We start from the raw sequence: 12215 nt of genomic DNA on the forward strand, positions 1-12215 counted from the left end.
GGAGCGGGAAGGGCTCGAATCAGACGCCGAGGTTGCGTTGTTTCTTTTTGATAGGTGAGTAACGTTGATTTTGCAATGTTTCACACAACTTTTCTGTGTTGGCTTTTGTTTAAATATGCTTGTGTGTCATGTTCGCTTGTTTCCGCGATCGTTGTTATGCCAGGGTTGTGTACATACGTGTGGGGTGGAGATTTCAAAATAGGGGTGAGGTCCTGTTGGACTAAGGCCATGTTTGTTTTGGTGCTTTCAAATATCAACACCATTTGGCAATAATCGCTTAGTGCACCTTTACTTTACTGAACTTCAAAAGACCTAGTAACAAGAATACTATCCTGAAGTCCACTGAATATAAAAAAGCAATGGATGGCAGGTCACAAGCTGGATTTGCCATTGAAAACATTACTGGCTGTTCTCAAGATGCTCTTGTAATCCTGTTGGCTAACATATCTTAAATGGTTTTGCTGCATGTGGTATGAAGTAAGCTGGCCAAATAAGAGTGAAGGGTTTACAGTTTGGGCTCATAAGCCAATTAGGCAAATTAGTGAGTAATGAAAGATTATTTTAACACCCTACCTGCTGCAATTACAGCACAGCAAGACTGCGTCATGTAATAAACTGTGCCTATGTTTGAAGCATTACTGTGATGCCAAGACTAGAAAAGGTGTTTAAAACCTTTAAAAAAATACTTTGTTGACAAAAGAAAACACTAGCATCACCCTCAAGCTGCTGTATTTCATGGAAGATTGCACACTCCAGGATAAACACAGGCCTGGACGGCAGACAGAAGGTAGTTGATTTCACCTCTCATCCATCCAGCGAGCACTGACTGTATGCTTGGAGCAGGACAGCTGCAGACAGCCACTCCACTCAAGAGACCCTCGAGGGACGGGCTTAGTGGGATGATATGGCTCGTGCAGCAGAGAGGAAGGGGACAAGGGGTTAAACATGTTTTTACAGATGAATGAAAGCCATAATCGGGTCCAGCGCGGTCACACAAAGAAGGGATGCTGGGTTGGGGTACGGTAATGGCGAAATGAGCTGTTCACTACTACAGAAACTTATGGGGGGGAAAAAAAAAAATCATATGCTCAAATGGCCTATTTTGTTCAGTTTGAATCAGCTTCAACACAAACAGTGTACCAAAGATGGCATCAGTTTGGACAATGAAATTGTTTTGACTAAAAGAAGGATTTTAAAAGTATAAAACAAGCCTCAAATTGCGCTCAAAACTAACCTGATTTCAGTATCACTGTACATAGAACAAAACTATTAGGGGCATGGGCAAGATGCAACCAACAACAACAAGAAAGCACAGACAGAATACAAGAACACATCTTGTGTGAAAACCTCAATTTATTAAACATTTTGACTCCAATGGAAAGCAACGAAAAGTGTGTGAAATGTAAAAGTGTCCAAGGTTAAGGGAGTTTTCCCTTATAATAAAGTTTGAGATTTGATCAGGTGTCAGATGACAAAATTTCACATTTGCAGAGTAATTTTCACTTGCAAATGAGTGAAATGCTCACACTGCACAGCCTGAAACATCCCATCAAGACCACAGATTTGCAGTGAAACTAAAACAGACCTTGTGACTGCTGCTATGCTAATTTAGAGGTGTGACATTTTCATGCACAACTGACAAGAAAAAGTCATTCTAACACTTCTGGACGTCACAAAGAGAGGTGTGAACAAGTAACAAGTAAATGACAATGGGCATGACTGAAAAGTTCAGTTTTAGTAAACTCAAGTGCACAGCAGCTAGATGAACGGAATGAAAATGTGTAAGTACATAAACAAAATGTATGTTCAAACTTTATTTAAAATGTGTCCTCATTGTTGTGTCATTTCTGCTGTACTAAGTAATATTAAATGGATAGTTCACCCAAAAATGAAAATTACCCCATGATTTACTCATCCTCAAGCCATCCTAGGTGTGTATGACTTCTGTAAAGACAAATACAGTCAGAGTTGTATTCACCCTTTCACACGTGAGTTTAAAATATAGTTACTAGCTGAGCCGACCGTTATTTTAGCATGTATCGCCTTATTGTTTCCACCGCAAGCACAATAGCGCTGTATGACACATGGAGCGCGTATTTTACAAACTACAAATGTATGGTTTTGCTTGTACTTATGTGTATTTAAATGTCTGAAACGTAAAATAAGCATTATATGGCTGAAAACACTGAATAGCTCAGCATGTCCGATCTGGCTCCGCGCCAGCCAAAGCGCAAAAGCAGATTTGAATTCAGCAGTTGATCACGTGATGCACTGAATGTTCTGATCACACCGGTGTGATCGTACGCGTCAAAGGGTTAAAAAATGTTCTGGCTCTTCCAAGCTTTATAATAGCAGTGAATAGGGGTTGAGATTTTGAAGCCCAAAAAAAGTGCATCAAACCATCATAAAATATGCTCCATACGGCTCTGGGGATGTGAAGCGATGCATTTGTGTAAAAAAAATATCCATATTTAAAACTTCATAAACTTTATGAAGCATAATCTCTAGCTAATCTCTATGCTCTATCTCTATGTGGCGTTCCAGCGGATGACGTAGGCTCCGATGAGAAGTGACGAACACGGAAGCACAGAGGAGAAAGCAAAACAAAACACAAACAAGGATTTGTAAAGAAATGTTTGAGGATTTCGATATAAGCCAAGAGGAGACTGGTTGTCCTTTGCTGTAAAGAAAACTTGATTCTTGCGAGGCTAGCATATTCTCACCGAAGCTTTATGCATAATTATACATAATTCACTGTTATTACTATAGCAAATGTATGTAACAAGTGTATTAAAAGTACAGATTAAAATAAAGTGTTACCAAATATTTTAATGAAAATTTTATTTCTTTTTTACTTTCAATTTTCACTAAGCATCCAAAAGGCACCCAATAAGAAAAACATCGTCCTGAAATTTTGCATATAACATTTCTCCACTGAATTTCATGAATCATGACAGATGCATCAGGATATAATATGAAGTATCATTTCACACCCTTTCAATGAACAAACATGTAGTTCACAGCAGGTAATAGAGGAACACCTGCTGGACAGGCACCTATGAAAGAACATTAGATGTGTAGAGCAGGGCAGGGAGGAGCCCTACATTAGATTAAACCTGTTCTGCAGACAACACAGCACAAATCTGCCACAACGCACACACCCGTTCAAGCTTTCTAAGGGCTATTGTATTAAGAACCTCTTTTAAAACAACTCCTTGAAACTCAGGCACATACTTGAGCTGGAAAAACCACTTTCTGGTTCAAAGCAATCAAGCACAGCTATTATAGGCAATAGGTAATATGTGTTATTCGATTTCCTCGTTTCGCTTACTTCTACGGTTAGAGTTCAATACTTTGTTTCCTGTTAGTGGTGTCAGCTGATTTACTTTATGTTGCACCAAATGGTCTGACAACATCTGTTATGAAAGCACTGTATTGGCTGCCGATAAAACAGAGGAAGGCTTGAAACCTTGACCTAAAATCAAATAACAACATACATCTAGTATTTTACCCATTCTAAACTCCAGCTGCATAATAAACATTTCCTTCTTTTTCTTCACAGTCGTCATACGAGTCACGGCTGATAATGAAGGACAATGCCGACAGAGCTGCGATAATAAGGCTGGACATTTAATATGTGCAGCTGGGTGGGAGACGTCAGATTAGCTGAAAGAGCCTACTATGTAACCAGTCACAAGATCTTCCACAAGTGTCAAAGCCAAGGAGCGTTTCTCCCTCCCAAACCCTTCAGGGAAAAACGTACAGACTTCACATTTCTGAAAGCTTCCCCAGGAACCTCCTAAACCACAGACATACTGTATGTGAGTGTGATACACTTGTTAATGATTAAACTACAGCTAATGCCATTTCTGTGCTTTGTGAATGTGGACGAGGGCATTCTGGGTTAATCCAGTTAGCGCTCAACATCTCCAAAGTGAGGAATTTACTGTGATGAGCGGGTGCTCGACTGTCACACAATAGCACGGAAACAGTGAGGATTAGGGATTGCATAATGACTAAACACAGTGGAAGCTTCACGTTGATGTTTTCGGAGGGTGTGATGGGGAATTCCTCGAATGCTGACGGCTTTGGCCTACAGTTTTATCAGCGGCAGTACAGGAGCTTCAGTTCCCAGACTGTTTAGCAACACATTTTCCCATGTAAACCAACTCCTGGAAAAAGCTAAAGGCACTTTGTGAGCCACCCAGGTGCTCTGCTCATATTAAAATATGAAACAGAACACTTGATCCGAAGTCATTTGCTGCTCATCTGCTTGTCTGAGAGGTAATTTCCCACACTTACTCCTGCTTTGTGCCCTGCGTTCAACTCTCAAACGTTTCTATTTTCGGACTTGCCATAAAGGTGCTTTTCTGAACTATACATATCCAAGCGTTAAAGAGAACATAAGCCGTTCAGGTGAGGACCCTAAAACTCCATCTGTTCAGCTTAAAGAACTGTGCCAGGCCACACATATGAAGCTGAAGTTTTTACATAAACCATCTTCTACAGACAGCCTCAGCCCAACACACTGAAATACTTGACATCGGCTCACACCCAATTGCAAAGGGTCACGGCCTGAGAAGCATTAACATGAGTCGTGGTACAGTGCTAATCCCAAATCCTGCACTATGACCATGTACATGGAGCTAAAGATGTGGACATTATCCATGCTGAATAGCAGTCTTTAAGAAAAACAGGAAAGACATCTGATGTTATACTGAGAGAGTATCACAAGCAGGAACAAGTGCAGCAGAGCGTCCAGAGTGAGTCTGGGGGAGAAGGAGCTGTAAGCAGCTTAAAGCCCATCTCGAAGCACATGGCGGAGCAGCGACACACGGTGTCACCATATGGCCTTCTCAAAAGCACAGGCTCAGGCCAGCTGAGACCTTCCATCTAAGCATTACAGTAAATGTGTAACAGAGCACCACTCAGACGAAAAGGGCACTACTACAAAATCTGGAACAAGTTAATGAAAAAACACACATATACATAGGCAAATATTAACAAAAAAATAATAATTAAAAAAAAACAAACAAAAAAAAAAACTTTACTTGAACATTAAATGGCAAAACTACTTACAAAAATACATTAATACACACTCAAAAGTTTTATTCAATATTTTTGAATGAAGTCTTTTATGCTCAGCAAGGCTGCATTTATTTGATCAAAAATACAATAAAAACACTAATATTGTTAAATATTACAATGTAAAATAACATTTCAATTTTTTTTAAAATAATTTTTACTCATTTTTGATTTAAAAGCTGAATTTCAGCAGCCATTACTCCAGTCTTCAGTGTCACATGATTCTTTAGAAACTATTCTATTATGTTGATTTGCTGCTCAAGAAACATTTCTTACCATCAACGTTGAAAACAGCTACTTAATATTGTTTTCATGAATTGACACTTTTTCAGGATTCTTTGGGGAATATAAAGCATTTATTTTAAAAAGAATCTTTGACAACAACGTAAATGTTATTGTCTTTTTCTATTAATATCTACTTTTAACTAGTGCCAATCAAGTGTTCAAAAGTATTCATTTAAATTGATCAATTGTGTGTGCAGCCAACCTGCTATTAAATTCTCAAAACATCAGCATTAGGTATTTATCGGACATCACCAACATTCTCCCTAAATCTGTACGAGATGTATCAGTCGACCACTTCTGATCTCCAGACCTTTTTTCAGACAAGAGCTGCCTGAGTTTTCATTTCTCTTTCACTTTCTCTCTGCCACAGGGCTGAGGGGAAACCATATGCCAACTGTCTGCACACAGTATACACATGCATACACAGACCCCCAAGCACAGGGCCTGACCTGTCCGCTCGGATCAGCTATTCCACATCATGGTCAGAGGATCCTGTGCCATTCTGTCCAACCGTTTTAGCAATGCTGACTGTAGACCGGCTAACACAGATCGAGTCTTCTGCCAATGAGGCTATGCCAACAGTCCTGGCATTATACGGCCTACAGTAGAGCACTTCAAATGACTGGGCGGTAGTTGTCAACGGCTTACAGTAGTTTAAATGTTGAATCAAGCATGTTTGCTTATTTTGCTATCAGTACACTTTAGGAAATGCTAGCTCTGGCAACCCACCAACAGTCTCTCGTGACTCCTATGTGTGGATGTAAATGCTCAAGGTAATAATAATTTAAAAAAAAAACAACAACTTGTATGTTTACTGTATGTAGAGACTACTAAACCTGATTCACAGCCAAGTCAGTAGGATCGATCTCTCTCTCTCTCTCTCACACACACACACACACACACACACAAACACAAACATTAACAAAACAGAGTAAATCCAAATTAAAAGGACAAAGCAAACAGCTTTTAGCGTGGTTAGTGAGACAGATGTGTAACACACTAAAGTGCTCCCAAAGGAGGATAGCCTGTCAATGTTAGACAGCAGCCTTTTTTGCCATTTCTGCACAAGAAACAGATTATTTCTTCACTTTTTTAAGCGTGGGGCAGAGCTTATGCTTGCAACATCTTACAAAATCTGCAAACAAGGAATCAAATACTCAATGAATACATGCTATAGACAACACTTATTTTAACCTTAGTACAGAATAATTCACACAACTTTTGACTAATGAATTATTCTTCCGCTTACTTTTCCAAATGCTCAGATTTCTGAATGAGAACTTTTTCACTGTAGGCAAAACCAGTTTTTTCATACTTTGGCCAATTTTGAGGTATTTTGCATCCACAACATCTCTTCTATCAGACTAGTGAAATGAGAACATGCAAAACACACATTAAATATTTATTTTAATGCACTTTATATAGTTGCATCTATAGATTCCAATTACAATACATATCTTCAATGGCTGTTTTCTCAAAATAAGCTTTTTTCAGTTGCACTTTACAGTAGCTCATACACAAAACTTTCCAGCTTTTTTCTAAATTATTTTTTACAAAGGACTTTGTTCATATGTCAATTCTATAACATTTTATTCCTAAAAATTATGATTTTTATCTGGCTGCAGACAAGTGTTCCCCTCTGTAATACCTTAAAATCTAACCGGTCAACAAAGTGAAAGGAGAACTTTGAATATGGCGTCGCAAAAATGATTTAATATTTCATTAGATAATGCCTGCTTTGCATATCTGAACACAACATTTCAGAAAACCTGTAATGTAAAACAAATGTTGTAATGCACTATAATTAATCATCAGGGGAAGTATGGTGAAATCGTTGTTTAAAATGTAACCTGTAGTGTCTTGCCCTAAATCACTTTATAGAGACTCTACCCACACAATTACACAAAGAGAAAACAGCCAATTAAACTTTACAACCAAGCAAACAAGGTGACTTCTTAAATTTCCGATATTTCAAGCTTTCTATGACCGTGGGAAACTTTGAAACAAGAGCAACGTTTTAACCACATTCATGTCTGTCAAAACGTCACAACAGGTCTATGCATAATTTACAGGAGGCTGGCAAGCAGAGAGACATGCACATGAGTGTAAGTGATGGGACACAGCAGCGTCTTACCTTAGGCAGCTCTCTCAGCTGGTTGGCGTCCAGGAGCAGCTCCTCCAGACTGCGGTTGTAGCGGTAGATCTCATCGGGCACCGCAGTGAGCGAGCAGTGCCGCTTATCCACGGACTCAACGTGACGGTTACACCGCCACAGCGGGATACACTTCAGCATGTCCCGGAGCACTCAGCCCCTCCGCATCGGGGACTCACTCAAGCAGCCAAACGATGGGATACAGGCTGGTACTGCCGCCTCGTAACTCCCTGGACTTTATCCACCGAAAACAGTCAAATAAAAGCCCCTGTGCGAACGGTTCTCCTGCAAATGTCCACTAACTCCAGTGAGGGCAGGGGACATCCAGAGGATCATAAACAAGCCGAGTTATTCAGCACAATCACAGTTTGGTTCAACATGAGCCGAATGAAGTCAACAAAACACACATCTTATGTGCTGCACGCAGTTTTGCACCATAAACAGATCCTCGTTGAATTAAACGAGATTATGTCGCACGGAGTAAGTGACTCCGCGTTAACATACAGCAAAAGCGGAGTTCAATTACGCCAAACTCGTTGGTTCATGTCACGTGCCCTTTTATCAAACATGTTTTGTCTTGTAATAATAAAATGAGGTCTAATAATCAAACTACATCGCGCTCGTGAGGCTGCTGTAACGTTACACACGACGCTATGCTACAGCTAACTGATTAGCCAGCTGCAGAGCGCTATAGTCCGCCAAACGCTACAAAACACACCAGCCAGCTTCTAAACAAAGACAAAACAACTCGGAACTACTTACAGATGTGTGTGTCGCTGAGATACGCGAGATATGCAATATCCCACACACAGCAGCAACAGGCTAGGAGCAGCAGGCCGGTTCTGTGTGTGTGTGTATATGTATGTATGTGGGGGCTGGGCTGATCTCAGCCGCTCCAGAGACACTCCACCGGCTTTGTGCTCCTCTGCTGCCCGTCCTGATATCGAGTCCGGACTGATCCGTCACAAACCTCTCTGTCCTCCTCATATAGGTGGTTGTCCTCAGGACGCCCGCGACGCTCTGCCTGGGCTTTATCTGCCGCGGGATTTCCTGCTCTTGTAGGCGAGTGTGCGGAGGTACTGAGTTAAGTAAGGCTTCTTCAGGAGCTGATCCATTCCCAGCTCCGCCTCACTGTTGTGAATCTCTCTGAGCGCCTCTCGCACGCAACTCCGCGGCGCACGGCATCGCTCTTACTCCTCCGGATGGCGACATCTAGGAGTCTGGAGGAGGGACAGGAGCGCTGGAGTCTAGCTAGTGCACTTGCGCCGCCCTGCGGGAAGGACCGTGTACTGTCGGAACAATTTTTTTTTGTTGCCTCACAAAACCGACTCATGGCCCATGCTGGCTTTTTGCGGGCACAGCGGACTAGGGCCTAACCTAAACAGGCCCAGTGCGGGCTTGCCCAGGCGAGGCTCACCGTAGGCTCTAACTTTAACTATCAGTTTAAAATAATTCAATTTAAATCAACTACTGTATTTTCATTTTCTGCTTTAAAATATAATGTATTCATGTGGTGGCAAAGTTACATTTTCAGCAGCCATTACTCCAGCCTTCAGTAGGCCATTACACAGTCCTTCAGAGAGCATTATAATATGCTGATTTGGTGTTTAAATAACTTTTCTTGTTATTGAAGTTAAAAACTAGTTTTGCTGCTTAATGTTTTTGTGAAAACTGTGATCCACTACCATTCAAAAGTTTGGGGTAAGGATAAAATAAAATTAAAATAAATAAATAAATAAATGAAAGAAAGAAATCTTGTGATATGGTGATTAATATAACAAAATAAACAAGATTAGAAATACAAATTTACATGCTTGTCACTGGATGATGAGCTTTTGTAATGTCGCCCTGTATCCACTTGGTGTCAGCAGAAGCAAATGAAAAAAAAAAAAGATCCTAATAAGAAGCATGAACAATGCCTTACATTTTTATTACACCATTTTTATCTAATCTGAAAAGAGAAAAGCTTTTTTAAATCCAGCTTTTAAAATCTAAGTATCTACAATCTAAGTAAACTGCTTTTGTTTCGTTGTGGACAATCTGTTGATCCTCATGCGTTCTTGTTGAATCAGATAGGACTGTTTTTGGTTTCTGATGAATTAATTCTGATTTTTAAATTATGAATTTATTTTGAAGTGCAGCAACCACCAAAGAGTTAACGAATGAATATATAATCAGAAAATGCTTTATAGAGATTCTCAAAAAGTATAATTCGGGTGCACGTTCTTCATCATGGAGTTAAATTATGAATTAAGACTGGAACAAAATAGAGTGAAACATGGTCTGCGAGAGAGAAGTTTCTTTCAACCCAGTTCTTCAAATCCTCAGCTGTTCTCTCCCTCTCTTGTCTCTTTATTCATCAGCCCTTTCCTCTCTCTCTCTTTCTAACAGCCTTCACTATGGGACTGCCTACATTAATCCCATGATGGCCCAGTGTGGGACTGCCCGTTCGGGCCCAGAGCAGCTTTTGTACCTTTGGGCCCATGCAGGTTTTGTATTGTATTGCAACTAGGAGAATACTAACAACATTGTCTGGCCATTCTTTAGCCACTCAATTGAACTGGAACGGCTCAAACCAAAAGTGACCTTTTCAGAACCTGTTGTTTCATATTGGCCATGCAGGGATCCTCAAATCTGGCTCACGAGGTCCACTTTCCTGCAGAGTTTAGCTCTAACCTTAATCAAACACATATGAGCATGCTAATCAATAGGTGTGTTCGACTTGAAGCGGCGCTGCGCAGAATGATCAGTGAGAGCGAGAGCGATAAGAGAGCAGACGGATCCTGATGCTTTCCAATTGCTCTCACGGTACTTTGATGTCATACACTGATCATTCTGCGCAGCACCGCTTCAAGTCGAACACAACTAATGTCTTCAGGATCATTAGAAAATCACAGGTGGGCAAGTTTGATCAAAGTAGGAGCTAAACTCTGCAGGAAAGTGAATCTCAGGAGCTAGATTTGAGGATCCCTGATACAGGCCTGTTTGCTTTTCAGAGGCTGATTGAAAATGCTCCTTTCAGCCAGGTCCTCCTGATTCTGAAGCTGAGAGCAGTTGTATGGGTTTGGTCCCCCTCAGCTAGGGGTGGGCGAAATGGCAAAAATATCAAAAAATTTTTTAAGAAATATCACGATTCACAATATTATCACAATTCTTTGTCATGTTGGATTTTCTATTTTGCAAGCTGTTTGAGCAGTACAGCCAAACTAATTTCCCTATTATAAAGACAAAGCCTTTCAAGGTAACAAAATATAAAAAAGTATGGTGGATATCTAGGCCAAAGTGGGTGAAGATAAAAATCGTTGTCATTATTTTATCTTTGTTATTAAAAAATGAGAGCAAAGATACACATTACAAATACACATAATATACAAATAAAATAAACAGTGTTTTATTTTCAGGTAGTCTACAATAGGTGTATTTAGCAGGAGCATTCAAGAAATTGAATGAACAAATATAAAAATAAAACACTATACAGATTTATTCCTATTAAAGCAACTGTATTAAAGTTTTTCAGTCAAGAGTAGTGAGTGATTTTTCTCTTTGTGTTTGGTGTTTTATTAACATGTAAGGAATAATTCACCCCAAAATTAAAATAGGCTAGTGTTTGATTTTTATATCTTCATTTACTCACTCAAAAGTTGTTTTAAACCTGAACGAGTTTCTTCTGCTGAAAATAAATGCTATTTTGAAGAATGTGGAAAACCAAACAGTTGCTGGTCTACAGTGACTTCCATAGTATTTTTTTTTAAAGTCAATGTGAACCAGCAACTGTTTGGTTACCCACATTCTTCAAAATATCTTCTTTTGTGTTCAGCACAAGAAAGAAATTAATACAGGTTTGGGACAACATGTGAGTGAGTAAATAATGACAGAATTACAATTTTAGGGTGAACTATCCCTTTAAGTACTGTCGGCAGCATGTTTAGTACTGTCCCTTTAAGACCTGCACGCATCTAATATACAGGCACGCATGCGTTTCTCTCAGCTGTTTACCTTCATTTTAGACATAACCAACTGAGTCTATATATAAACCTGGTGTGTTTTGACAGTATTAGCACAAAACATAACTTAGTTCAGTAATCAGGCGCTGTTTGACGGGCTTTGTAGAGCACGCGCTTTGGGTGAATGTGCTCAGAAAAGGCGCTCCTCAGAACAGAACACTGAGTGAAACCTTTAACCAGTAAGTCTTTGAAGCAGATGCAGATAATGTACTTTTTGTGACTGCAAATAAGTGCAGTGTCCCGTGAGAGTAACTCTACCGCTGAGTTAACACTGATCTGAATGTATGTGGCGTTGTACAGTAACGTTACATAGAGACGGCGGCGCTAGAACCGCAGCTGATAGAATGCGCGCTGAAGTACGATACTACGATATTTCTTCAAAAAAGCAAATCGTGGAGACATTTTTATAGTCCACGATCAAAAATTGTCATATCGAACACCCCTACTCTCGGCAGAAATCGCAGACTAGGGGCACCGGACCGCAAGAGCACTTTACCGTCGGACCTCAAAGGGGCAGGGGCTTTGTAGTCCCTTTTGTTAAATTAGCAGTATTAACCTGAATTGAATGTTTTCTATTTTGTATATATATTTTGTATGTAAATCCATTGATTATAAATCCCTTTCACTACTGTACATTTTTGACAATACAGACATTAGTCATGTGGTGACTGCATCCATTTCAGATGTAC

The 12215-nt window shown here is 40.0% G+C and overlaps 1 protein-coding gene across 16 annotated transcripts in view; it reads right to left on the bottom strand.

Annotated features, from left to right (window-relative positions):
• scrib (scribble planar cell polarity protein) overlaps positions 1 to 8743 on the bottom strand; it is an 80328-nt gene extending 71585 nt beyond the window's left edge. For 13 of the 16 annotated variants that reach the window (XM_058780968.1, XM_058780971.1, XM_058780970.1 and 10 more), the window contains exon 1: positions 7505 to 8742. In XM_058780968.1, coding sequence (XP_058636951.1) covers positions 7505 to 7663 — 159 coding nt within the window. In that variant the 5' untranslated portion in view covers positions 7664 to 8742. Of the gene's footprint in view, positions 1 to 7504 lie in introns of all 16 variants that reach the window. The other 3 variants (XM_058780973.1, XM_058780976.1, XM_058780983.1) reach the window with 2 other exon arrangements.
• Positions 8744 to 12215: the final 3472 nt, after the last annotated feature.

This window comes from Onychostoma macrolepis, chromosome 07 (assembly GCF_012432095.1).
Source record: "Onychostoma macrolepis isolate SWU-2019 chromosome 07, ASM1243209v1, whole genome shotgun sequence".
NCBI classification, from domain to species: Eukaryota; Metazoa; Chordata; class Actinopteri; order Cypriniformes; family Cyprinidae; genus Onychostoma; species Onychostoma macrolepis.